The sequence below is a fragment of the Colius striatus genome, chromosome W, assembly GCF_028858725.1.
Source record: "Colius striatus isolate bColStr4 chromosome W, bColStr4.1.hap1, whole genome shotgun sequence".
Lineage (NCBI taxonomy): Eukaryota > Metazoa > Chordata > Aves > Coliiformes > Coliidae > Colius > Colius striatus.
In genome coordinates, this window is record NC_084789.1 from 16,663,120 (window position 1) to 16,689,643 (window position 26,524).

General features: G+C 47.5%; 1 protein-coding gene and 1 long non-coding RNA gene across 4 annotated transcripts; both read left to right on the forward strand.

The window, feature by feature from the left end:
* The first annotated feature begins 51 nt into the window (after positions 1-51).
* LOC133628628 (NF-kappa-B inhibitor-interacting Ras-like protein 2) lies at positions 52-3,056 on the forward strand. The gene is made up of 4 exons (XM_062017044.1): positions 52-75; positions 396-468; positions 666-743; positions 1,904-3,056. Exons 1-4 carry the CDS (start codon positions 52-54, stop codon positions 2,137-2,139), a joined length of 411 nt encoding a protein of 136 aa, XP_061873028.1. The 3' UTR covers positions 2,140-3,056.
* A 16,591-nt stretch (positions 3,057-19,647) lies between these two features.
* Positions 19,648-24,666, forward strand: LOC133628663 (uncharacterized). Of its 3 annotated transcripts, none has more exons than XR_009820787.1 (3): positions 19,648-21,184; positions 21,938-22,057; positions 23,326-24,666. It is a non-coding gene; the product is annotated as an uncharacterized LOC133628663 (long non-coding RNA). The 3 variants fall into 3 exon arrangements; XR_009820786.1 differs by having other exon boundaries at positions 19,648-19,915; positions 20,761-22,057; XR_009820785.1 differs by having other exon boundaries at positions 19,648-22,057.
* Positions 24,667-26,524: the final 1,858 nt, after the last annotated feature.

A 26,524-nucleotide genomic window follows, 5' to 3' on the forward strand; every position in this document is an offset into this window, starting at 1 on the left:
GGCAATATTGGCGCTCGGGAGGGGCGGAGGGGGGCCGGGGGCGAGATCGAGATGGCCGACGGGAGCCCTGGGATAGTGGGGCTTCACCTGCCGTCACCGTGGCCCAGGGATCCCGGCAGGCTCCGGTCCGCCCGCCTGTCCACAGGGGGACGCTACGGTCCCGCCACCGTGTAGGTGAGGTCCCACCGGCCCCTTGCTCAATCCCGGCCTCCGCGCCGCCCCAGGTGGCCCTGCTGTCGCTCCCCTCAGGCTGCCTCGCCTCTGCGGCCTGGGCCGGCCGCCAGTACAGCCTCCGGTGTCCCTCTCGGGCCTTTCTCCTCAACCGGGCACACACAGCCCTCCCCTGACAGCCGCGTTTGGCAGGCGGATTCCTGCAGCGGGTCCCGGTGAGGTAGGATGGGGAAGAGCTGCAAGGTGGTGGTGTGGAGCAGGTCCTGTACGGGAACCACGTGGTCGGTGAGTGCGGGGGTCGAGAAGAAGGTGGTCGGGGCCTGCCCAGCTACCTGCCTGGGGAGCGGGAGGCAAGGCTGTACCTGGAGAGACCCTAAATACGCCAGTAGTGGGGGTGGAGGAAAGCCTTGCTATCCTGCTGTCCTGCTTCAGCCCACCCGGCACTGCCAGCGCCCTAGGCACAGTCCCCATGTGTCCCCTGTCCACCTCTCCAGCATGCTCCAAGATGATTGAGACCCAGGAGGATATTTACATGGGCGACATTGAGCAGGTTCGCTTCTACAACATGTGGGGCCTATAGGAGGGCCTGGAGCTTCCCAAGCACTGCTTCTCCTGCACAGATGGCTATGTGCTGGTCTATAGTGCTGACAGCAAGGAGTCCTTCAAGCAAGTGGAGCTCCTTAAGAAGGAGATTGACAAGTCATAAGACAAGAAAGAGGTGAGTGATGGTGGAACATCTCTGATGAGGAAAGGCTGCAGGGCTTTGGGCTGATAAATATCTAAAGGATGAGTGTCAGGAGGATGGCAACACTTTTTTCTCTTGTCTCTAGGGTAAGTATAAATATGACTTGGACCAGTGAGATTGAATAAAGATGGTAGGGACAAGTTAATGCAGCTGGCAAGCAACTTCCAATTATCAGAAACAGGTGCTGCAAGTTAATCAATTGGGCCCTGGGTGATCACATGGGCAGAAGCAGCATATAAGGAAGTAGCTAGCAAAGGAAGGATGGCTTCAAGTCAACTGTTGGTTGTACCATGTTGCCCTGTCTCTGTATGTGTATTACCTAGCTTCTCTACATTTTTAAATGAATATTGCTTGCACTGTTACAACACTCCAGTGACAGGACAAGAGGTAATGGACGTAAGCTGGAACACAAGAAGTTCCACTTGAATGTAAGGAAAAACTCCTTTGGTGTTGAGGTGAGGGAGCCCTGGCACAGACTGCCCAGGGAGGGTATAGAGTCTCCTTCTCTGGAGGTTTCCAAACCCGCCTGGACGTGTTCCTGTGCCTCCTGAGGAAGGGGAACCTGCCTTAGTAGGGGGTTGGGCTGGATGAGCTCCAGAGGTCCCTTTCAACCCCCACCTTTCTGTGATTCTATGAGTACCCCAGGGGAAAGGGGTTGTAGTGTGAGATCTGCTCCTCTTCAAGTTTGCACCCAGAGACTCTCCTCTAGCTTGTCACAAGACTGTTAGCTGTAACTGGTGATTGTCCTGCGATGCTTTCTGAGTGTGCAAGTGCTCAACAGGCCCTTCTACTTTGGGGCTGGTTTGAAACACACAGACCTGAATAGGAGGGGAAGCTGGCAGAGGGGAACACTGGGAAATGTGGTGTTTTAAAAAGCTTTAGCATGAAGAGGGAATTAGCTGCAAGGCTTCAAGGCAATGACAGGCAGCCTCGTTCAGCTCCATGTTTGGTACCTTCAAGGATTCTTCTCACCCTTTTTTGACCCAGTCACCACTGTGGTTTTGGGCAACAAGTGTGACCTGCAGGAGCAGTGCCAGGTGGACTATGATGCAGCACAGCACTGGGCCAAAGGCAAGAAAGTGAAGTTGTGGGAGGTGTCTGTGGCCGACCAGCATACACTGATTGAGCTCTTCGTCTACCTAGCTAGCAAGATGACCCAGCCCCAAAGCAAGTCTGCTTTTCCCTTGAGTCACAAGAATGGCAGTGGATCCATGGATGGTTGAGCCTTGTTTTCCCTTTCCATTGCCACTTCCTCACCTCCCTGTTTCCCTCACACATCTCCTGCTGAGCCTGTTTGGTGTCATGAAGCCTGTGGGAAATGTGGTGGCAGGAGGAACGAGCATCCCAGGGCTGGGGATGGTCTTTGAGGATGAGAGAGGTGAGCCATATCCCTGCACAGGGGTTGCTCTTTTCACTGCCTGGTCACTGCAGATGTTTGAAGTGCTACAGGAAAGCCAGGATTCACTGAGTACAGGCTGGCAGAGCCGAGGGCCATTGGCTGCTGTGGTGGGAGGCACAGTGTGGGACTGACTGCCCAGCAGCTGGGGGCCAGCTCCATGGCTGAGCACAGCCTGGTTGAAGGAAACAATTCCCTCTCTGTTGAGCTGTTGTTTCATGTTTACTGATACCATGTAATAAGAGCTCATTTATTGGCCCCGCTTACAGCCCCCACCACTGTCAGAGCATCTTTCCCTTGTACTGCCCCAGCTTTCTGCAGTGCTGCAGCATTCCCCAGCAGATTGCCCCTTACCTGGCAGTGCTCCCTGATCCTTTACATTCAGAAAAGTACTCGGTCATCCTGCTCCAGTGAATACACAGTGCAGGGCAAGAAGGTGTTACCAAGGGCAGAGTGCTCACATCCACCACACTGCAGCCTTCCTCCTCCTCCTGAGTGCAGACTCAGCCATGACCTTGGAAGAGCTGGGTCTGTGTTTAGCCTGTGTGCCTTGATGCTTAGGGCTGTGGCAGCTCTCGCTGCCTATCTGTCAGGGTGCTGCCTTTCCTCTCACAACCACCACAAGACAAGGGGAAGGTGTCCTGATCCTGCCCAGCAGCACGTGTTCTCTTCAGCTAGTCTGGATCTAGGAAATAAAAACAAAATGAGGAGAAAGCCTTGTCTTGATTATACTTGTTCCTTTTATTTACTGAGTAACACAATAAAGTGACAAGATTCCATTATAAAAATATTTTCCTTTTTTTCCCCCAACAGTTATAGTACATAAAAAAAAATTACAGTGAACATTACACGAGGGAGTACTGGCTGAGTCCCTAGAGTCTGTTTATTCCATTTTTTTGGTGGGATTTTTTGTTGATTTTGTTTGGTTGGTTTCTTTTTTGAATCAAACTGTTCACATCACTCCAAGGTTATTTACAGAGGGGCACACATTACTGAGTGCTACAGACTATGCCCTCCTACAGCATCTGCTAAGTCAAAGGCAGTAAATGCTTTGGATAGCACAGGGGCAGGGAGATGTTTCTGGAAGTGGGGGGACGATTTGGGGAGGGATGTGGATGCAAGAGGGGGAGGGGAGCATGTTCTTACGCAGCTCGTTGTAGTATTATTGTTATTAGAAGGAATGGCTTTCAAAGGGTTAAAGTGCCCAGTGCAGGAGTGTATTGGGACTCCACTGGTGGAGGGGTGATGGGAGCAGCCACTGCTGGCTCCAGTGCAGGAGTTTTTAGAAGAAAAAGAGTGAGAAGGACCCATCAGTGCCAAGCAGGTTCCTGCAGGCTGGAGCATGGCTCCCCACACTCCTGAGGCTGGTGGGCACATTGGAGGAGGAAGCTTGCTGCCATTCTTTGCTGTGGCCAGGGCTGGGAGGGACTGAGTGGCAAAGGCAGCCTGGGAAAGAGCACAGTTTGATGAGTGAGGGGAGGGCTGGAGTCGGGCTGACACTGCAGCCTTCCTGCTGCCTGCAGGCCCCAGCCATCACAGGCTCCTGTCCTGGGGAACACAGGCTGTGGCCCTGGGCTGTGAGACCAGCTCCCTGTCCCTGACAAAGCCCTTGCTGTTGGGAGCCTTCCTTCCTCCAGCTGCTCTCCAAGCCAGGTCTCCCACCATCGCTGTAAGGCCTTTCTCTACCCCTAGCCTTCCGTACAAGCTCGCTGCTCTTCTGGTGCCCTCTTTCTACTTCTCCCCTGGGGCAGAGGGGAGATGCCCTGAGCAGATGGGTCCGTACCCAGGGGCTCCCTCGCACTCTGTCTTCTGTGGCAGGAGCACAGCAGTGGCACCACAGCCTGTGAGAAACGGGCCCTCCAGACACAGGCATGTGGCTCCTTGCTGCCTCCTCCATCCGTGCAGGTTTCCTGCCCTCATTCTGCCCTCGCTGGAGGCTCCAGCTCTGGGAAGCAGAATAATTTTCAGCCACCTGAATTACCCATTGGCTGATTCCTGTCCTGAGAATTGAGGGATAAAATCCTCCTGACCTCCAGGCGTCACTTATGGTCAAGACATGGGATGTGTGTGCTTGTGCGTGTGAATTCCCAGGTGCACAAACCTGCCTCTTCCCAAGGGCTGGGAGGGAACATGGCCACAGCTGAGGTCTCTCTGGGCCAGAGGACAAGGAAAAACTTGTCTGTACAACGCCAAGTGGCTCGTGTTTTTCTGCTCTGCCCACCACTCCTGGCTGTACAGACAGCACGAGCACCAAAGTAAAACGTACACAGCAAACATGGTGGGTGAGCTGCTCCCCTGGATTGCATAGATCAGGGTGGGTCGTCACTCCAGCGTGAGGTCCATTTGGGTTGCAACGTTCCTGCAAGTTTCTATTTACAGCAGTGTGCTGGGAACCTGGAGTGCTGTGGTTAACAATTTTTCAGAGCAGGTTCATCACTGGGCTTTTCAATGAGCACAGTGAAAAGCAGAACTGTTGCGCGGGAGCTTTCCGGAGTCAAAGATGTATCCTCATGGAGGTAGAGTCAGTGCTCGTTTATTAGTAATACACACTGATATTTATACATTAGTACAAAATTCAGGTGATAGTAACATAACATTTATTGGTTACATCTGCAAAGCAATATGCTAGTCCGCACAAGCTAATTGGTTAATTGCTAAAGCTCACACTCTTAGTTTAAGCAAAATCTCAGCACAGCTGTGGTTAAAAATATCCTGCTTTTACTTCTTCTCAGCTGCTCACTGTTTTCAGGCAGCCTCTTCCTGGCATGTGCCCAAGGTCAAGCTGACCGGGCTATCTGTGTGAAAGCTTGGATTGTGCAAACATGCTTCTAACAAAACTCCATGTCCCGTATCAGCAAGAAACTTCTCTACAGAACTGTTCCAAACCACCTTCCAGATTTCAGTGGGGAAACTACCTTCACTACTCTCTCATATAATTAGGGCAGCTACCGACTGCGTCCATAATTGTGCCTGCATGCAACTGAGGGCCAAAGAAACATTGCCCTGGACCATACCAAGTGTGTTCGCTACCATTCATGGTATTGCTTTTCCAACTTTTCCTACCTTGGTAACCCTTTTGATAAAAGCCACTTGTTAGTTCCTAATACTGATAGAGAATATTGCAAAGGTTGTTGTAATTTTATCAGATGTATCACTATTTGCAGTGGCCAATCTATTCATTAATATTACCGAATCAACTCTGTTATAAGTTGCTGTGATAAAGTTCACAGGCCAATTTAAGTGACTCATGGATCAAATTTATTAAGCAAGCGGCAAATAAGCAAAACAGCGCTGGGTGGCTGGGAGACTCTGCTCCACCAATGGCACGTGACCCCCCCCCCCCCCCGTATCACAGTCCTTTTATACAGTCCTTGTCGGTCGGGTGCATCGCTCCCTGGTGTACTCTGCGCATGTGCCTCTCTTGTTAATAGGGGGTCTTCTTCTGCCTCCTGGTGGTCGTAGGGTAGTCGCTGGGATGAAGTCAGTAGTCTTCCTCTAGTGGCCCGCTCATGAACTCTTCTTTTGGCTCTTATCAGCTCATGTGCAACCTATTGTACCTCCTATAAGCATCTCAGCCAACCGCACCTGTGCACATTGTAGAAACTTTACTGTTGTAGTAGTGCAGGCAATATTCACTCGAAGACGTAGAGAGTCTAAGTAATGCACATTCAGAGACATACACAGGCAATGTAGTACAACCACCAGAGTTTACTCAAAACCACCCTTCCTTGGCTAGCTACCTCCTTATATGCTGCTTCTGCCCATGAGATCACCCAGGGCCCAATTGATTAACTTGCAGCACCTGTTTCTGAAGTAGCTTGCCAGCTGCATTAACTTATCCCTACCATCTTTATTCAAGCTGGCTGGTCCAAGCTACCTCTGTGCCTACATTTCTCCCCTTTTTCTTTTTTGAACCAGCCAGCCTTTAGCAACACATTTCAAAATTAAAGGTACATGAAGAAAACATAAATATTTTTACCCATGGCCATGAGTTCACAAGAAAAGGTCAATAACAGCTACATCGCTGAACAATACAATACAGAAATCCATAAAGTCAAAATAAACATAATCTGATATGTGTTGCTAGGAGGGACGCACACTGGCAGGAAGGGATGAGTTCTTGGTAGTTCCACTGATATTTCTGTTTCCTGATGTAGTTCTGGAGTTTTCTTCAGATCCTTTAACATGCTGATCTGTGAGCATTATCTGTCAGATTGAAGTATCTCTTCATCCATAGAAAATACACCATTTTTGTTTTCAAGTTCCCAGTGGTCATCTTAAGTTCTTCAATTCTTTTAATGCAATACAGATAGCTGAAGGAATTTACAGAAGCGTACGTGGTGCCACAGTTGCGAGGGTTTACATTTTAATAGAGTGATGGATTGAAGGTGGATCACTTGGTTCTTTCCTCAAGATTGTTTTTTCCATTGGTCTTACAGCTATTAAGTCCTTTCTGTTGATGTGGCTTGATCCATTTTGCCGGAATCCACCGGGGACCTTGATCTGTAATGACACAAGCATAGCCTCTTCCCCACGTTAACAGATCTGCAGGTCCTTGCCACTCTCCAGTAGTGGGATTCTTATACCGAACTTTAGGCTTGTCAGTAAAATCCAAATCCCAACTCATTTGGGCAAAGTGTGTTAATGCTGGTGGTTCATTCCGGTTTGCCACAATTCTGAGATGATTCATTGTATAAAGGGCTTTCATTAGTCTATCTTGAGGGCTGACCCCCTCTTCCCCCGTTTTTTGTTTTTCTAGCAGGCCTTTTAAGGTTTGATGTGTACGTTCAATAATGGCTTGACTGGTGGAATTTCCTGGGATTCCAGTAGTATGTTTAACACCCCATAAGTTCAGAAACTTACGTGTTTTACTGGCTATGTATCCCGAGCCATTATCAGTTTTTATCTCTCTTGGAACACCAAGGACTGCAAAGCAACTCCTCCAATGTCTTATGACGTCTCGAGAACTGTCACTGGTTAAGGCTGTGGCCCAAACCATGGCCGAATAGGTATCAATGGTGACATGTATTTGTTATATCGCCCAAAGGGAGCACAGACAGTGATATCTGATTGCCATATTCCTAATGGTGCCAGACCCCTGGGATTGACTCCTACTCCTAGGCTGATTTGATTCTGGCATGCAGGGCATGTGGAAACAATACCCTGAGCGTCTGATATGGTCAGGTCAAACTGCTTTGCCAGCATTTTCGCACTTTGATGAAAAAAAGTCATGTGATCTTCAGGCTTGAGAAAGTTTGTCAATTATTGGCCCCATAGGTATCAATAAAGGAGCTGCCACTATCTTGTCAACAATTTCATTGCCAACTGATAGGCCATCTTTTAAGCCCGAATGGCTTCGAATATGTCCAATATAATAAGCAGTTTGACGTTCATTTATCTGATGCCAGAGCCGCAGAAATAAGTTATACAGATTCTGATTAGAGATTTCTTTCAACAACGCTCTCTCTAATCGATTGACGGCATCGACCACATAGAGGGAATCAGAGATGATGTTTAATGGGACGTCTGGCCATTTCTCGAAAGTTTTAACTACAGCCATCAGTTCCAGCAGTTGAACTGAACTGCCTGGGGAGTGAACAGATTTTGCCATTTTCCATTCTCCCACCAAACCACTCCTGCTTTGGCTTGGATCTTACTTGCGTCGGTAAAAACAGTCAGGCCTTTAACAGGTACTGCTGATCTCAACGGCCGGTCTTCCATTTGAAATTTAACAGAAAACAATTTATGGGCCGAATAATGATTATTTATAGCTCCTGGATATGACAATAAGGCCCACTGTAATTCATCAGATTGTTGCAGTGCCCAGTTCAAGAACTCATCTGTGAGAGGAACGAAGATGACGTCTGCCTCAATCCCTGCTATTTCCAGCAGACATTTTCTGGCCTTAACTATTATTTTCGCAATTGCCTCAAGCCTCGTGGTAATTGTTTTTTGCAAATTATATGGCAAAAATATCCACTCGAAGATCCGCAATGGGTCTTCCGCTACTGAATCCCATTGCATCAAGACTGCCATTACATGCTAGTTTTGACTTATCACAGCAATGTTAATTGACAAGTCAGGATCATATCGGTGACTGTAGTTATTGACTATCTTGTTTCCTATTTTTTCTATTGCTTGTATTTGCTGCCGGGACAGTTTTCACACACTGTCAGCCTCTACTGAGCCCTTTAACAAAGGCATTAGTGGTGCAAGATCCTCATACCACATATGGTTCGTACCCATTGGATATCACCTATTAGCTTTTGAACATCTGTTAAATTAGCAATTTCTGTTTTAATTGCCACCTTCTGAGGATAAATGTGCGCATCGGTGATAATATTACCTAAATATTTCCAAGAGGCGTGCATTTCTACCTTCTCTGGCGCAATCACCAACCCAGAGTTGCTCAACTGTCGCTTCACTTCTTGTAGAATCTGATGCTGGTCCAGGTCTTTTCCTGCAATCAAGATATCATCCATATAAAGGTAAAATAAAACACGAGGGTATTTTTTGCGCAGAGGTGCTAGCGCCCAGGCAACATAAGTTTGACAAATAGTTGGTGAGTTCCTCGTTCCCTGAGGTAAAACAGTCCATTGATATCGTTTTGCTGGCTCTTGTTGGTTAATAGATGGTATTGTAAAAGCAAGCTTCTCACTGTCATCCTCATGTAGGGGAATTGTGAAAAAACAGTCCTTTAGGTCAATCACTAACAGGGGCCATTCTTTTGGAAGCATTGCAGGAGAGAGTAATCATGGCTGTAAAGCACCCATGTCCTGCATCACTGCATTAACAGCTCTTAGATCGTGTAACAGCCTCTACTTCCCTGATTTTTTAGGGATAGTAAAAATTGGTGTATTCCATGGACTGGTGGATGGCTTAATATGACCTTTCTCTAATTGTTCATTTACTAATTCATGAATGTGGGTGAGCTTTTCTTTGCTTAGCGGCCATTGATCAATCCAAACTGATTTATCTGTGAGCCAGGTTAACTTCAGGATTGGTCGCCCATCAATGGCTGCCATTAAAAATTTTCATTTGACAAACGAAAGCCCATTTGGCTTAAGGCGTCTCTACCTAAAAGCCAAACTGAAGTGTTCATTACATAGGGTCTAATTTGCACACATCTATTCTTTTCGCCCTGTATGCATACCGAAATCAGGTCTCTGCTAATTTTTGTCATCTATATTCCTCCTACTCCAACAACAGGGGTGTCTAAATTCTCTAAAGGCCAGCTTTTTGGCCAATAGGATAATGGAACAATAGTAACATCTGCTCCCGTATCCAGTAATGTGTTGTACCCAACCATATGTTCACCATTTGGCTGTTGGAATAGAACCGTCTGAGTGGGCTTTCCCTGTGAAAGTGGCATTGCCAATCTTACCTCAGGTACACCAGTGGATCTACCATCTCGACGCTTACGACTTCCTGCCAATGGAACTTTAGCTCTGAAAGGAACTAATTGAGCTATTTTAGTTCCTTTAGGTATATGAACTGGTGGCTGCCAAACTTTAACCATTATTCCAATATTTCCTTCATAATCCACATCAATTACACCAGGGAGCACAAAAATACCCTGTCAAGAGGCCAATGACCGTCCTAAAAGCAAAGCACTTAAACCATAGCCAAGGGGTCCGTTAGCGTTGGATGAGTTAACCATTACCTCCGTGTTGTGGATGGTTACATCTACTGCTGTTTCCACATCCACTCATGCGCTTCCTGCAGTGGCTGATCTGAGGCCATCCAGGCAGCCATTGATGTTGAAGGGCATTTTTGTGTCATTGCACTCGCCCTTTCTGCGCTCGTTAACCCGTTTCCCTTAGACATTGTATGTCTGGCCACTCGAGAGAGGCACTCAGTGGCTCTGTGTCCAAACTTGCCACATCTGTAATGATTGCCAAGAAATCTGCCATTGGACCCAGATGGTCTGGCGGAGCTGTTTGTCCATACCAATGGTCTGGACCGACATTGATTTTTCACGTGTCCTATTTTTCCACAGTTAAAGCATTTTGGCCTCCGATTTCCTTTGTGAGGTTGAACTAATGGTTTCAATGCTGTTGCTATTGCTTCAGCTAAATGTGCTGATGATCTTACTGGAGAGCAGGCTTCTATCATGTCGACCAAAGTTGCTGTCTGCGGGAGAGCCTGCAAGATCTTTTTGCAGTCATGGTTAGCATTAGCAACTGCTAAGTGTAATCTTATTTCCGCTTTTACTTCAGCTGACATGTTTGGTATACGATCCAGAGCTACTCTTAGACGGTCTAAAAAGGTCATAAAAGGCTCATTAGGTTTCTGTATAATAGTTGTATATGAGGGAACCGGCATCCCCATGTCAGTGACGATCTTAAATGCTTGACGAGCCAGTGTCTGTGTTTGCTGCAAAACAGCTTCATGCAGTCGGGCTTGTACCTGAGGGTCAGCAAACGGTCTTTTACCCAACATCATATCTGCTGTGACGATTCACCGCGGATCTCCCTGTTTTAAGTCCATATTTTCTACTACTGCCAGATCAACTCTTTTTTCCCATTCAGACTCCAATAGTAATACCTGAGTGGGCTTCAGGAAAGTTTCTGCTAGCTTCCGGCAGTCAAATGGAGTCATTAATCCACTGGTGAAAATATGATCCAATAACGTTTGAACGTATGGGTTGGACAAGCCATATTGCATTACAGCTTTCTGGCCTTCCCTAACCAACTTCCAGTCCAAAGGTGCCCATTGTCGTTTTCTTTGTGCTACTATTACTGGAAAGGCTTGTGGAATAAATTCTCCTTCAATTATTGCATCACATATGAGGCCTCTCCATTTCTTAGCCGGATCGTAGTCATCTGGCCAAGGGTCTCTGAGCACCTGCGGGGATGAAACTTTAATCTCTGGGTTGGTTAATTTATTAATCCGTTCCAACAGTTGATTAGTTGTTGCTTTTGGCTTTTCCATCAGTTCCTCCAAATGGGCCAAAGTCTGTTTTATATCTTCTCCGTGTCATATTAATTCTTCCTTTAACAATTGTCTTTGTTGATCTTCAACTTCACTAGATGTTGGGGGTGATGATGGAAGAGGAATATACTCAGGGATCGATCAGCTCAGGGGCAATGGCAGATCCATAGTGTCATTTGCAAAGCGTACCTTTCATACTCTGCCAGGTACTCCTTCAGACATAGCAGAAGGATGGGATGGGGAAGGATGGTGAAGGGTGGTTGGGAGGGGAGGAGAAGCAATGCGCATATTCGGCTCCTGGAACGGTGCTCTAGGTGGTTCTGGGGGAGATGGGCTCACATCCATGCTCTCCTCTTCTAGAGGTGGAGTCGAGGGTATTACGACATTATCCCCTCCAAAGAGTCTCTTAGTATTTTCTTCTAGAGGTGGAGCCGATGGTACTATAAAGTCACCACCTCCAAAGAACCTTTTAGCATCTACTGGAAATGCAGATGGTACAGCACTTTCTGCTTTCATGGCAGCAGCTGTAGCACGGTCACCTTCTAGCTGTTATATAATGGATGATACCAATTTACACAAGCCAATAGCATTATTCAACATGTCTCCTAGATTTTCCCAATATCCCTTTTCATATACTTCTTAGGGGGAGACAAAGAGACCTACTTCCTGTCCCCATCTTACAAGTCTTAGCAAATCCTCTCTTTCATAATTGAATCCTTTCTCAGCAAGGATATGTTGGAGGGTGTCAATAGGATTTTCCTCTTTGCTTATCATTTTTCCCATTATATCGGTTTACTCGGATCACTTGCCTTTTCAAGCAGGAATGCAGGTGCTTTTCTGCTGAGGATTCTTATTCCAACCAATTCGGCGAATCACGTTGGGGTCACCAAATGTTGTAGTGGTGCAAGCAATATTCAGTTGAAGACGTAGAGAGTCTAGGTAATGTACGTGCAGAGACATACATGGGCAACATAGTACAACCACCAGAGTTGACTGAAAGCCACCCTTCCTTTGCTAGCTACCTCCTTATATGCTGCTTCTGCCCATGAGATCACCCAGGGCCCAATTGATTAACTTGCAGCACCTCTTTCTGAAGTAGCTTGCCAGCTGCATTAACTTATCCCTACCATCTTTATTCAAGCTAGCTGGTCCAAGCTACATTTGTGCCTACACGCGGCCATGGCACAGTTGGAACAGGTGCAGATTCATCGCGTGCCCACGGCCGCTTGCATCCCATGTATGCGGAGGCGGGGTGTGGTACAGGCACCCACAGTTATTGTGTCCAGAATTGGACGGTGGTAGAGGAAGAGATGCTGCAGGCTACTTTAGTGGGGACCAAGGGGATGGATCAGCACCTTAAAGCGTAGGGGGAGATTAAGAGGACTCTGTCTAAGGCAGCAGAGGAGAAACAGTTCTGGTTGTCAGCGCAGGAAGCTATCCGGAGGGAGGGGCAGAAAGCTCAGACGGAGGAGAGAGTTTGTAGCGATCAGGAGGCTCAGACGATTGTGGAAGTGGAGAGTCGGGCAGCGCAGACGGGTCCGTCACTGTGTGGGGACGCGGAATGTGATAAACTTGACAGTGAGGAGGAGAGTGGGGGATGCGGCCCCGGAGCAGAGCCCCCGCAGGAGAGCTGCTTCCCACTCGAGTCCAGCACGTCGGGTTACCCCTGGGACAAGCTGCCGAGGATGCGGACAGGCGTGGGCAGAGTCGAGTGGGGGTACGGTGCAGGATGATCAGGGGTGAGTGGGGGGGCACGACCCCGTGTTAGACTGGGTACCGTCGGACACGCGAGGGAGACAAAGAAAAAGAAAACGCAGGAGGGAGTAATACCGACTGCGTCACCGGCACCAGGGACGGCACCGGGGCGGGTGGTGCCGAGAGGGGAGAAATATCAGCTGTGCCATGAGCCACCAAAGATGGCACCTGAAGGAAGTGGGGCGGGAGAAATGAGGAGTATCAGCTGTGTCACTGGCCACCAAAGATGACGCCTGGAGGAGGAGGGGACAGAGTATGGGGAGGATGTAGAGATGCATTTGATAGGCGAAAGTGATAGCATGCAGCCACAAAGAGAAAAAGTGTTGGGCTATTCCGAGACGATGCAGACAGGAGGGGGCGGCGGTAGGCTGGCAATGTTGTTAAACCGACTGCAGGAAGTGATTGCTAATGCTGAGAAGATAGCCCAGGAAACGCAGTTGATTAAGGATGCAGCCGGGGAAGGGAGACAACCACTTACAGACTGGCGTCTGATAGCAAAAAATTGCCTTTTAGATTCGAGGAAAGGCTGCGGGAACTGGGGTTGTTTAGTCTAGAGAAGAGGACACTGAGATCTTATTAACATTTATAAATATCTAAATGGTGGGTGTCAGGAGGTTGGGACATCTTTTTTCTATTGTAGCTAGCAACAGGACAAAGGGTGGTGGGATGAAACTGGAACACAGAGGGTTCCACTTTAAAAAAAAACCAATAACAACAACAACAACAAAAAAATCCAAGCAAAAAGACCACAAACAAACAAAAAAACCAAAAAACCCCAAAAACTGTTTTACTGTGAGGATGACGGAGCAGTGGAACAGGCTACCCAGAGGGGTTGTGGAGTCTCCTTCCTTGGAAGTCATCAGGACCCACCTGGACATGTTCCTATGTGACCTGGTCTGGGTGAACCTGCTTATGGGGGGAAGGGTGGGGGGGGCATGGACTGGGTGATCTCTGGGGGTCCCTTCCAACCCCTAACATTCTATGATTCAGTGACGGATGGGGGGAGATATGAATGGACTCCCCTAGAAACAAAGGTTGTGAAGGAGCTGCATGGGACGGTAAAGACACACAGACTTAGCCGTCCAGAGTCCCTGGTGCTACTGGAATGCGTCTTCCAGCAGCCTATGTTGCCGCATGATTGCACACAGTTAGTGAAGGCTATTCTATTGGGGCTCTTATTTTTCTTGTGGAAGGAAGAGTGGCGCACCATAAATCAAACCATATGTACGGAAGCGCAAGGCAATCCTCAGCATCATCTGCACAGGGTAACCATCGAGCAGTTAATGGGGGAGGGCCGGTGGACGATTGCCGCGAAGTTTTTGGCTCTTGGCCTAAAACAGACTCGAAGTCTGAAAACCAAGCTCGAAGCCTGAAACCAGGCTCGAAGCCTGAAACCAGGGTCAAAGCCTGAAAACCAGGCTCGAAGCCTGAAACCAGGGTCAAAGCCTGAAATCAGGCTCGAAGCCTGAAAAAACAGCTCTAAGCCTATTTCATGCGGCAATCGACCCAGGGTCCGATTCTCAGCTGGGTGGGAAGAAATCAGTCCTACTCAATGTGAGTGATAGCAGAAATCTTCACTTTATTGAAAGCAGGCTCTAACTTATATACACAGCAGCTTCAAAGCTAGCTCAGCAACAGCAGCTAATAGATTACATTCTCATGTTCATCCTACTTGCGGTTTCTGCGATAAGCAAGCTCCCTCACATTTTCCCATCTTGTTTTTCTCCGAAGTTGTTTTCCACCTTCAGCTGTTAGCTCGTTAGCTGAAAACAGCCCGACCTTGAGGGAGCAGAAAGCGGCCTGCTGTCTGCGCTGACTACATGACAGCAACTACTTTAACCATGGCTCTGACTCTGGTCTTGATTGTGCATTAAATTCATATAACTAGAACTCAGACTGCCTTGCCCCATCAGGCCTAACATTATACCCTGGGATCCATGTCCATTCTCCCTTAACCATTCCTCCACAGACGATGCCACAGCAACAGACGGCCCTGAGGGGGCGAGATTTTAAGAGCCAACACATAGGTATCAGTGGACTGTGCTACTCCAAGGCACGAAAAGCTCACCAACATTGTGCCAATTGGCAGTCGGCGCTGCCCTACGACTCATTCGTCATAAATGGTTACAAGCGAAAATAGTCCACTATATGGATGATATCTTGTTGAGCTTGCCCAGCGGCAGCGACCTCCGCAAACTCCACCAGGAGGTTGTGGAGGAGTTAGCTAAACATGGACTAATTATCGAACCTAGTAAGACCTAGTGGGGTAGCGAGTTAAAATATTTAGGGACGCTTATCACAAAAAGGCAAGTGAGAGCGCAGAAATTGTTGGTAATTGTCCAGATAACTACGCTACAACAGGCGCAACAGTTAGTGGGGACCCTACAGTGGCTGCGATCATTCGTACTGATCACCCAGGATGAGATGCAGATATTTTACCCACTTCTCAGAGGCGAGCCAGTAGCACAAGCCCCAAGGATGCTGTCTGACTGCCAGAAAGCATTACTGGCAAACATTATCAACCATGTGCAGAGTCATGCCTTGACCAGATGGCAACCAGGTCAGGCATTGGTTGTCGCTATCTATTTGATTCCACAAGGAGCGCACGATTTCCTGGGGCAACTTGATGGTAGTCGTCATCTCACCATCCTGCAGTGGATATCTCAGAGCCACGAAAAGGTGGCCACGCTATTTTGGACTCGAGTATGCACGGCCATGATTAGACGGGTAAGACAGCATGCATGGCAACTGTCGGGAATGGACCCAACGGTCCTTATGTTGCCTATTTCAGTTGCACAATGGAAAAAGATGTTTTAGATGGAGTGGGAGCTCCAAAATGCCTTAGCGGATTTTACCGGTCAGCTCTTTGGCCTGCTAGAACACCCACTGTTGCACTTGCTGCGGAACGTGCAGTGCACACCTGATGTGCAGTTGTCTATGGCACTGGTGGAAGGCCTCACTGCCTTTACAGATGCCTCATCAAAGACCAACACAAGCAGCAGTGGTGTGGAAACAGGGAGACAGATGGGAGAAAATCTTGCATACTGACGCCACAAAATCGGTGCAATATCTGGAGGACATACTAGCTACTCCCATGCGCCGAGCCACAGCGCGCCACGCAATCAGGCACTGGCTACAATGTATAGCCATCCTAGGATGTCCTGAACAAATCAAAACTGACAATGGACCTTGTTACACCTCCCATGTGACACAAGAATTCTGTCAAACCTGGCAGATCAAATTGGTGCACAGCATCCCTTACAATAGCCAGGGACAGGTAATCGTTGAAAGCACTCACGCTACTCTTAAAGTACAGCTCAGCTGTCTTAGGGAGGGGGAGAGCATGGGACATAGAATTCCCCCCGATAGGCAACATGATATTTTAATGCGCTGTCTGTATGTCCTTAACCATTTTGTTCAAGGGTCAGGATCCATACTGGCACAAGCACACTTTAGGGAGCAAGAACTAGTAGCAGTAGATGAATTACCAGCAGTCAAATTGCGGCAAATCGACACCAGGGAGTGGGAATCAGGGTGGAAGCTTAGATGCCTGGGCCAAGGGTATGCTTGTGTAGAAAAGGAGGGAACTCAGCAGTGGGTCCCAGCGAAACAAATACGGCCAGAAATGCAAGCCTAACGGTCTACTGAGTCTCTTTTGCAGATTGACATGTTCTTTGGAGCCCTCGCCGCAACACAGATCCAGTTAGGGTCACTCAACTATTGGCGAGATTGGGCAGTGAAGTGGAACACGACCAGCACCTGTTTATATCTTCCTGCAATTGACTCAGCTAGCACGTGTGCTGGGCAGACACGATATGTATCAGCCCATTCCACAGGATGCTGGGGTCATCGAGCTTAAGGAGGGGGAGATGTTGTAGGCGCCTGATAGATTTCGGGCTGTAACGCAAGAGGTAGAGGGTACAGAAGAGGCAGGCATGGGGTGGAGTGAAAGGAGGTGCTTGTGTTAGCAGATAAAAGCACATGGCGCAAGCAATAAGCTGGAATAAAGCATCATCCATACTGAGTATGCAGTGATTTTGTCCCCTCAGCATTCAGTGGGCTGAGTGATCTGTGCAGGCAGCCTGGTGATGTTGCTGGTAGCAGCAACAGTCAGAAAGTGCTTGATGTCCAAGGAAGGATGGAGGGGACAGCCAGGGATGGGCAATAACACTAAGAGGGGGCTTCTGTGTCTGGAGGGACCTGAGCAGGCAGAGGGGAAAGAACAGTGTTAGCATTGGTGACCACTGCTCATAGCAGAGGAGGACAGCAGGCAGGGACCTTGCTCCAGACCCTCCTCAGTGAAAGATCCCAGCTCAGGGTGACCCCAGGCATCCCTCTGCCTTTTAGGCTCAAAACCAGCAGCCCAGTTCAAAGCCAAATGCAGCAATCTCCATGTTAGAGCATCAACATGTGCAGGAGTTTGCTTTGAACCCTCTGAAAGGCATCAAAACCTCCCCTGGGGAAACAGCTCCTTCCCTGCGCTCTTCCATGGGAGCCCACTCAACCCTGGTCTCTCCCACACTGACACTAGAGGGACTCCTCACCAGGGCTGGTGTTTTTCTGGCTGCTGGCAGCAGTCAAATGAGCACCCCATCCCCTGAGCACCCCTTGCAAACACCAGGCAGAGGCAGAGGGCTGAGAAGCCCCCACCACAGCTTTGCAAAGGTGGTGAATTTTGGGTGCCATTCAAACCATGTAGGCACCTCAGCTTTACCCCTCCACAGGTTTTTTGGGTGGAAGCCCCTGGGGAGGGGCTTCCTCCCTGCGACCTGCTGGCTCCTGCCTCACACCATCCCCTGCAAACTGACTGTGAGCTCCGGTGGGTGACTTTAAAATAGCTTGGAGTTATTAATAATTTTCTTTTTAAAAAGAAAACCCTCCTGGGAAGAAGGGAAGGCCTGACAGAGGTTCTGTTTCCAGCCCTCTCCCCATCCCAGCCCAAGGGCAAGAGTTTTCTGCTCAGACTCATCCATCTTCCCACTGCTAAACCATCCTTGGACCCACAGAGGGCCCCAGGCTGGACTCCTGCACCCATACAGAGCTCTAAGAGCAAGGAGGGGGGAAGTTAAAATAAACAAAGGAATGAATAAAACACAGTAAGTAGGAAAAAGTTTCAAAACGCCATGAGCCAAAACAGTCCATTCAATCGATGTTTACAAATATGTAAAGGGTGGATGTCAGGAGGCTGGAGCCAGGCTGTTCTCAGTGATATCCAATGATAGGACAAGGGGCAATGGGTGTAAGCTGGAACACAAGAGGTTCCAAAGAAACAAGGAAAAACTTCTTCACTGTGAGGGTGAGGGAGCACTGGAACAGGCTGCCCAAATGGGTTGTGGAGTCTCCTTCTCTGGAGACATTCAAAATCCACCTGGACGAGTTCCTGTGTGATCTACTCTAGGTGGTCCTGCTCTGGCAGGGGGTTGGACTAGATGATCTTTCGAGGTCCCTTCCAACTCTTAACATTCTGTGATTCTGTGACAGCAACAAGGGAAGGGAGCAAAAGCAAGTGAAAGCAAGCAGAAATGAATGAATGGTGTATAATTAACCATCTGAGGCGTGAAACAATATTTCTGCATCAAATCATCTGAGATGATGGGGCTGGCGCCTGGGGAGATGGCCCCCAGGGATCCTCCCAGCCCACACATGTAGCCGCGACCCTGCAGAGAGTAGCAGTCGCAGCAAAGGCATTTGGGAATGGATTGGAAGGGTTTCTGCTTGCCTTTGTCAAGATGCTTTGCACTGGCCTAAACTCCCTCCGCAAAATATACTCCATTTACTACTGGGAGGAACAAGAGGGGAGGTGAATGCTTCTGTACCCCTCATCAGTAAGTGTGGGAGAGGATTGGGCTGCAGACAGTTTTAACCTTGAGACAAAGCTCTTCCCTTGAAGCACAGATAAACAGCTCTGAGAAAGAAGTGATAAGACAGAAGAACTGAAGCATAAAACCAGGATGCAGGCATACCAAAGAAGCAGCAAGAGTGATAAGTATAGAGTGACCAACCATTATGTTAGCATAGGTGCATGCTTTGAGACTGTTACCCAATTAACATAGAACAAACTGTTCACGATCAGGGGATAAGGGTATAATAGGGGGAAGCTTTGGCAATAAAGGATCTGCAGCACCAAGAACTGAACCGTCTCTGTGAGTGATTCTTGACCACTACGACATCTGGTGCCCCCGACATGATCTTGGCAAGCCAGAACTTTTTCCCCCCAGGACCACAGTAGATGAGCGGTGGTAGTGGAGCCCAGCTGAACAATTTGAAGTGGTGAGGATGTTGCAGATACAAGATTATTTTGGTCAATAACCTAACACCACAATAACTAGCTAAGCACTTTTTAAGCATTTGCTAATAGTTTAATCAACTAGCTAAACACTTGCAAATAGCTTAATCATCTAATGATTAAGTAAGTACTCATTTAAATTGCAAAAGGCCCAAAGAGTTGCATACCACATGATTGGGACCTGTTAAGATAAGAACCTGGCACATGTATTTGTTAGGAAAACTTAGCTGTTACCTTAGCTGTTACCAAAACAAATAGACAAAAACAAATAGACATATTATTTTTTTTTACTAGTGTTTAACCAATCACTATGATATTGAGAAATTTTATAATAGGAACCAATCACGGTAAAGGGCAAATTAAAAGATGGACATTTTATACATGCTTTTGTTGGCAAATGTAGTTCTTTCTTTGAAATGTATAAAAACCTTAAAGATTGTAACTAACGTCACTAACTTCGGAGCATGATTAGAGGAGGTATCCTCCATGTTCCCCAGTGCTGCATAATAAAGAAGTGCCTGCTTCTCTTCATCCCTGTGTAGATAAGTTCTTTCGCGATTGTGGATCCATCAACAAGGAGAGCCCACAAGCCCTGGCCAGGCAGAAACTGAAGGCATCTGTGGAGCAGGTGAGCAGCTGGGGACAAAATGGGTGCACAGATTTCTTCAGAAGAACAAACTATCCTAAATACAATAATGTGTATTTTAGAAAAAAAAAAAAAGGGCTTCAGTCTGATGATAAAGCCATAAGAACTTTATTAATTTGGGCAGGAAAACAGAGGGTTCCTTCTGAAGCCACGACAGCATTTCAGGTTAATACCTGGGAGGATTTGGGCAAATTGCTTTGTGAACATGCTTCAAAGGGAGATAAAATTGCTACAGAGTCATTAACCACTTGGTGACTTATAAAGGAGTCGATGCTGCAGTTTAAAAGTGATCGCTCTGAGGCTGCTGCTGCTGCGCTAGCAACCTCTCTGTCGCCCTCTATTCCTGGGGCAAAAGGCCCTACTGATAAAAGCGTAACACCTTTTAACTGTTCTTTGCTGGCTGATACCATCCAGGATTCTGCAAGAACAATAAGGCAATATTTATCTCAGCTTCCACTGTAACTAATTCATCTGCTGTTTATGTTGATTCATTTTCTGGGATGATACATGCCACTGCAGCCTCTGGGGAAAAGGTTGTATGTATACCAAGTCACTGGTTGAGCTGTTTTGCAAACATGTGGGTGCCGAAAGAAATTAAAACTGTTAATGGCCCTGGATACACAGCTCAAAATATACAACTGTTTTTACAGCAATGGAGGATTTGACATAAGATGGGTGTTTCTGTATAACCCCACAGGACAGAAAATAGTCAAACATGCACATGCTGCATTGAAAGCCCTGATTTTAAAACAAAGAAGGGGGAATTCTCCAGACACACCACAGAATCCGCTAGCAATGACTTTATATATTCTTAATCTTTTAAACAGAAATCGGATGTGTAACATCATTTCAGCACAATGCACCTTACAGCTAAACCGTGGGTTCTGTACAAGGATCCTGAAGGAGACCCAGCCTGGAAAGGGACAGTAGATCTGTTGGTGTGGGGGAAGGGTATGCTTGTGTTTTCTCGCCCACAGGTCCTTGGTGGATACCGGCAAGAATAGTTAAGCCATATCATGAGCTGGAAGAATCAACCTTTCAACCCAATACCCCAGACCTCCCCACTGACTATGTGGGAATCGACATGCGGGCAACAGATTCCTAGGAACTCGGCAACTGCGGCTGTCACATGGGGAAGTCTGAAACAACTAGAACAGAAAGCAGAGAATATGATGGCATGGGTAGGAGCGATGTCAACACTGGAAAATGACTTTTTTTACCTATCTGGCCCTTATTTCAACCAACTCAGCAGTAAGTATAAGTTCGCTATTCTTATTTTGTCCGGAAGCAACTGGTCATATATATTGGGCACACATCATTGACCCACCATTTTTGCCTTGGTAAGTTGGTGGGATACCAATATACCAGTAGCAAGTAATAGACTGGAGGAGCTTGGCTTCCTCCTCGGGATGCAGAGAATCAGTCATATCATATTATAACATTGTATGTTGGAACCACAAAATTTATAGCCTTTGCAATGATAGCGCCATCGAACACAAGGTCACCATCTGTGCAACTCATCCTTACATCTTGTTGGATAGAACTCAGGTACAATTAAGCAAGTGTTGATCGTTCTCAGATTACCATCACAGATAGAAGTGCTGAGGCCTGAGCAACAGGTCCCGAACCAAAGTTGACCTATAGATGAAACTCCCAATCAAACGTTATATAAGTAGCTCATCATTAGTGAAATATGAGTTATTGATGAGGATAAAGTTTCCAATTATTAGTGAAGGATGTAGCTAAAATGTTTATAAGAATGTATTATTTGATGTGTCTAGTTCTGTATGTACAGGGGTTGGTGTTTGAGGCAGAGAAATCAGATGTTTAGCCTTGGTCGGTAATACATGAAAAAGAACCAAATAGATAAGGAAACTCCCTTGGTTCCTCCTGGGGCCCTGACCAAGCTTCAGGTGGCATCTCAACAGAGAATAAAATCAGATGTTCCGCCGGTAAATTTATGTGGGATTATTCAACAGTATAAAAGGCTGGACTCTCTTACAGCGACTTTGGAGATCTCACCTATGAGTAGACACACTGCATAGGACCTCCCAATTTCTGGGACAGGTTCCCCGAATCCTCACTGTAACAGGGGCTCCCCAGCGACTGCAGCTCTGGATGATGGTAAAGTATTAGGGCAATGGGTTGTGTATCTTAGTCACTATCACTACTCTCGTGTAGTAATGAGTAGGTGCATTGCTTATGCTTTTTGCTGCTTAGAAATAAGAGATCGTTGTAACCAAACTGGGAGGACTGGCTGATTCACCAGAAGGCTGTGCTGCCATTCAGCGGGATCTCGACTGGCTTGAGAGTTGGGCAGAGAGGAACCTCATGAGGTTCAACAAGTGCAGAGTCCTGCACCTGGGGAGGAACAACCCCATGCACCAGTACAGACTGGGGGTCAAACTGCTGAAGAGCAGCTCTGCAGAGAGAGACCTGGGAGTCCTGATTGATAATAAGCTAAACATGAGCCAGCAATGTACCCTCGTGGCCAAGAAGGCCAATGGCATCCTGGGATGCATCAAGAAGAGTGTGGGCAGCAGGTCAAGGGAGGTTCTTCTCCCCCTCTACTCTGCCCTGGTGAGGCCTCATCTGGAGTACTGTGTCCTGTTCTGGGCTCCTCAGGTCAAGAGGGACAGAGAACTTCTGGAGAGAGTCCAGCACAGGGCCACCAAGATGATCAGGGGAATGGAACATCTTTCATATGAGGAAAGGCTACGGGAACTGGGGCTGTTTATTCTGGAGGAGACTAAGGGGGGAATCTCATTAATATTTACAAATATCTAAATGGTGGGTGTCAGGAGGTTGAGGCATCCCTTTTTTCTATTGTATCTAGCAACAGGACAAGGAGTAATGGGATGAAGCTGGAACACAAAAAGTTCCACTTAAACATACGAAAAAACTATTTCACTGTGTGGGTGAGGGAGCACTGAAACAGGCTGCCCAGGGGGGTTGTGGAGTCTTCTTCCTTGGAGGTCTTCAAGACCCGCCTGGACATGTTCCTATGCAACCTGATCTAGGTGAACCTGTTTCTGCAGGGGGGTTGGACTAGATGATCTCTAAAGGTCCCTTCCAACCCTACCATTTTATGATTCTATGATTCTATGAAATACATTTTGTTTATTCATTTGTCGTTGCATTGTGAAAGGGAACACGAGGATATATATGGGAAAGCCATACTTTAAGAACTCAAGACGTTTGCTTAGACACTGAACAGAGTATTTGTCATTTTGAAATGTATTCTGATAATGATCCAGAGTCTGTCCTAGAGTGTATTGAAAAAGGTTGTGCATGTTTGAGAACTCTTTGTGATAATTTGTTAACAGACAACCTGGAAGCATCACTTTACAATTACTCAAATCTCAGCATTTGCAATTTTATTTGTATTTCAGGATGTGACTTTAACTACTCAATACTGAGGACTGTGTACCAGAATATACAGTGACAATGCTTTGTCACCAGCACCTATAAGAATGAACATTACATTGGTCAAGAAGCTACTAGAGCACTCTGGTCTACACAACTTAATAGAAAGACTGAAGGAGAGAACTCATAGACTTCTCATTACAGTTCACCATGACACCCAGGACATATACATCGTGTGCCAAAACGAGTGAAAAAGGATGGAGAATATCACTGGTGGGATGTTTTGTTTGGATGAACTCTGACTGTTACTGGGATCTTTAACATGTTTAGTACCAACAACATTATTTCAGGATGTTATGCCTAGTCTTGATAATCATCATATATCTGAGAGTGTGGTACATGATTCAAGACTTAACACAATTAACACCACCTAGGCCTGTCATATTAAACAAAGAATGATGTTTCTTAACACATTTGATGGTAATGTATAAAATATGGGGCACTTTTATAGCATGGAGGCAAGAGGTACCTGCATTACCACCTCATGAGGTAAAGATGATTGACTGCAGTCTCAGGGTGGAGTGTAGCAGGACACTCCCCCTGGTGAAAAGATACAAGTTGAAGGTCATGCTGTTTTCTAATGGCGAAGGCCATTACAGATCAGCCTGACTTAACCATCTCCAAGGATAACTTGAGAGGATGAGAAGATTCTTGAGCCAATGGGCAGTGAAACAGACATCTGTCATAACATTGTTGCAGGAGACTGGATGTTCCTGCTAGCCCTACAGAGATGTAAGTCCAATGACAAGATGACTGACAGTCAGTCACTTTATTCTATAAATGCCCAGTCCCAGTTCTGTGAGGTGAGAGGATTTCTGCCTCTTTTAGAATGTCTGAAAATTTCCCCCCTTTTTAGCAGGGATACCCCTTAAGGGTACCCTCTGGAGCCGAGAGATTCTCTCACTCTCTTTGACATGATTGAATAACATCATTCTCTATGAAATAAAGGCCGAATCACGATTGATTGTGATGATCTCCATGAAAATGATCTATAAAATGAAAAGGGAGAATTGTGGGAGAGAATTGGGCTGCAGGCAGCTTTAACCTTGAGACAAAGTTCTTCCCTTGAAGCACAGATAAACAGCTCTGAGAAAGAAGTGATAAGACAGAAGAACTGAAGCATAAAACCAGGATGCAGGCATACCAAAGAAGCAGCAAGAGTGGCTAGTGATAAGTATAGAGTGACCAACCATTATGTTAGCATAGGTGCATGCTTTGAGACTGTTACCCAATAAACTCTGTGTGATCGGGGGATAAGGGTATAATAGGGGGAAGCTTTGGCAATAAAGGATTTGCAGCACCAAGAACTGAACCCGTCTCTGTGAGTGATTCTTGGCTGCTACAAGAAGTAAGCAGACAAATGGAGTTTGCAGATCATCACACACGGACATGTCAGCAAACCCCCAATGCTGCTGCCTGGACCTGTAGTCAAGGGGTTTGCTCTCCAGGGAGAAGTTCCTCTGCTGGGTGGGCATGTAGCCCAGGAATGGTGGGGGGGGACATGGGCTCTGAGATATGGCCACTGTCCACAGCAGCTGCTGCCCATCCACACAGCGAGGGTGCAATATTCCAAAGCACTGTGGCATGTCCTTGAGCCCAAATTTGTGGATTAAATTTATTTGTAGGCTGTGTCTGCAGTCCAGAGGTAAAACAGGCTATTGGGAGAGAGCCCAGAAGCCCCAGCCAAGTCAGGACCCTGGAAGGGGGTAGGACCTTTCCCTCTCAGTTTTGCCATGGAAGTAAGACAAGACCCCCAGAAGCAGGAAAGGGCTGGAAGCCTCTGACAGCATCATTGTCGTTCAGGCACCCTGCGAGGAGCAGCCACATACCTGCAGATAGCAAGAGGAGGAAACCCAGTGCTCGCCTTGAAAGGGTCAAGCAGCAGCCACATAGCATGGGGACAAATAGAATCATAGAATGGTAGGGGTTGGAAGGGACCTTTAGAGATCATCTAATCCACCCCCTCTGCATCATCAGCTTTGGTTTGCCCAAACCTCAGATGATCACAGAAGCATAACAATCATGGAATCATAGAATTGTTTTTGTTGGAAAACACCTTTAAGCTCATGGAGTCCACCCCCTGCCCTCACAGTGCCCAGCCCACCACTAACCCATGGCCCTCAGCACCTCAGCTCCATGGCTTTGCAATAGTTCCAGGGATGGGGACTCCCCCACCTCCCTGGGCAGCCTGGTACAGAGGCTGACAATCCTCTCAGGGAAAAAGTTCTTCCTCAGGGGCCCAATAGTAAAGACAGTATAAGCAGAGAGAGGGTGGGCAAGCGGAGCTAGTGGGTGAGAAGCAAGCCACCCCTCATGCCGTAGCACCCCACCGGGGCACTACATGATGGTCTTGGGGCACCTTCCCAAGGTCATGGGGATGTGCTGCTGTGGCTCCTGTCTTACCTTTGCTGCAGGGCAGATTCTGGCAGCAGCTTCAGGCTGTAGTTTTAGGTATTAATTAGACACTTAATTAAGGGGATTTGCTCTGAGGAGAGTGGCAGGGCCCGCAGGTGTGTATAGAATGACATGACCTTACCCAAGGTGATGGACATGGCCACTGGCAGGGTGGTCTTTGATGGTGGATGACATCTCCAGATGCTCAGTCTGCAGCTCTGAAGCAGGGCCAGCCTCTGCCACAGAACTGTCTTTATCCGTCCCCCCATTTCGTCAGGAGTCTCCATCTGTGCAGCAAATTCCCCTGCTCTTACACCATGGGTCTTGGGATGGGATGTGTTTGGGGCTCCGCAGAGCATTTTGAAGGGGAGCACAGGAGCCCCATGCTCCTGGAAAATGCCCTGTGTTCCTGGCACAAGCACCTGCTGCAGCCTGAGGGGTCCCTTCAGCCACACCAGCCCTGCAGGGAGGGTGCACAGACATTTTTAACAACATCCAGGCCTGACCAAAAGATGCCAAACCACACAACATCACCACTGCACCACTGCGCGTTCTCTACCTGGAACTCAGCCTAGAGTCATCAGCTCAGCCCAGCTCCTGTCCTGCAGGCACACAACTCTGAAGGGTCCCTTGGAACATTTCAGCCCTTCATTTAACCAAGCCCAACTAGGACTATGTCTGGCCACCGTTCCCAGATGGTCCCCCCATCTCTTTGCTCCACACAGCAACTACTCACACATCTGCAGTGGGTTTTCTCCCAGGTCCCCCATA

Bases quoted from the DNA above. Each gene is read 5' to 3' on its own strand.
- LOC133628628 (XM_062017044.1), top strand. From the start codon at position 52: ATGGCCGACGGGAGCCCTGGGATA. The intron at 76-395 runs GTGGGGCTTCAC...CCGGTGAGGTAG, and splicing joins CCGACGGGAGCCCTGGGATA to GATGGGGAAGAGCTGCAAGG. The intron at 469-665 runs GTCGAGAAGAAG...CCACCTCTCCAG, and splicing joins CGTGGTCGGTGAGTGCGGGG to CATGCTCCAAGATGATTGAG.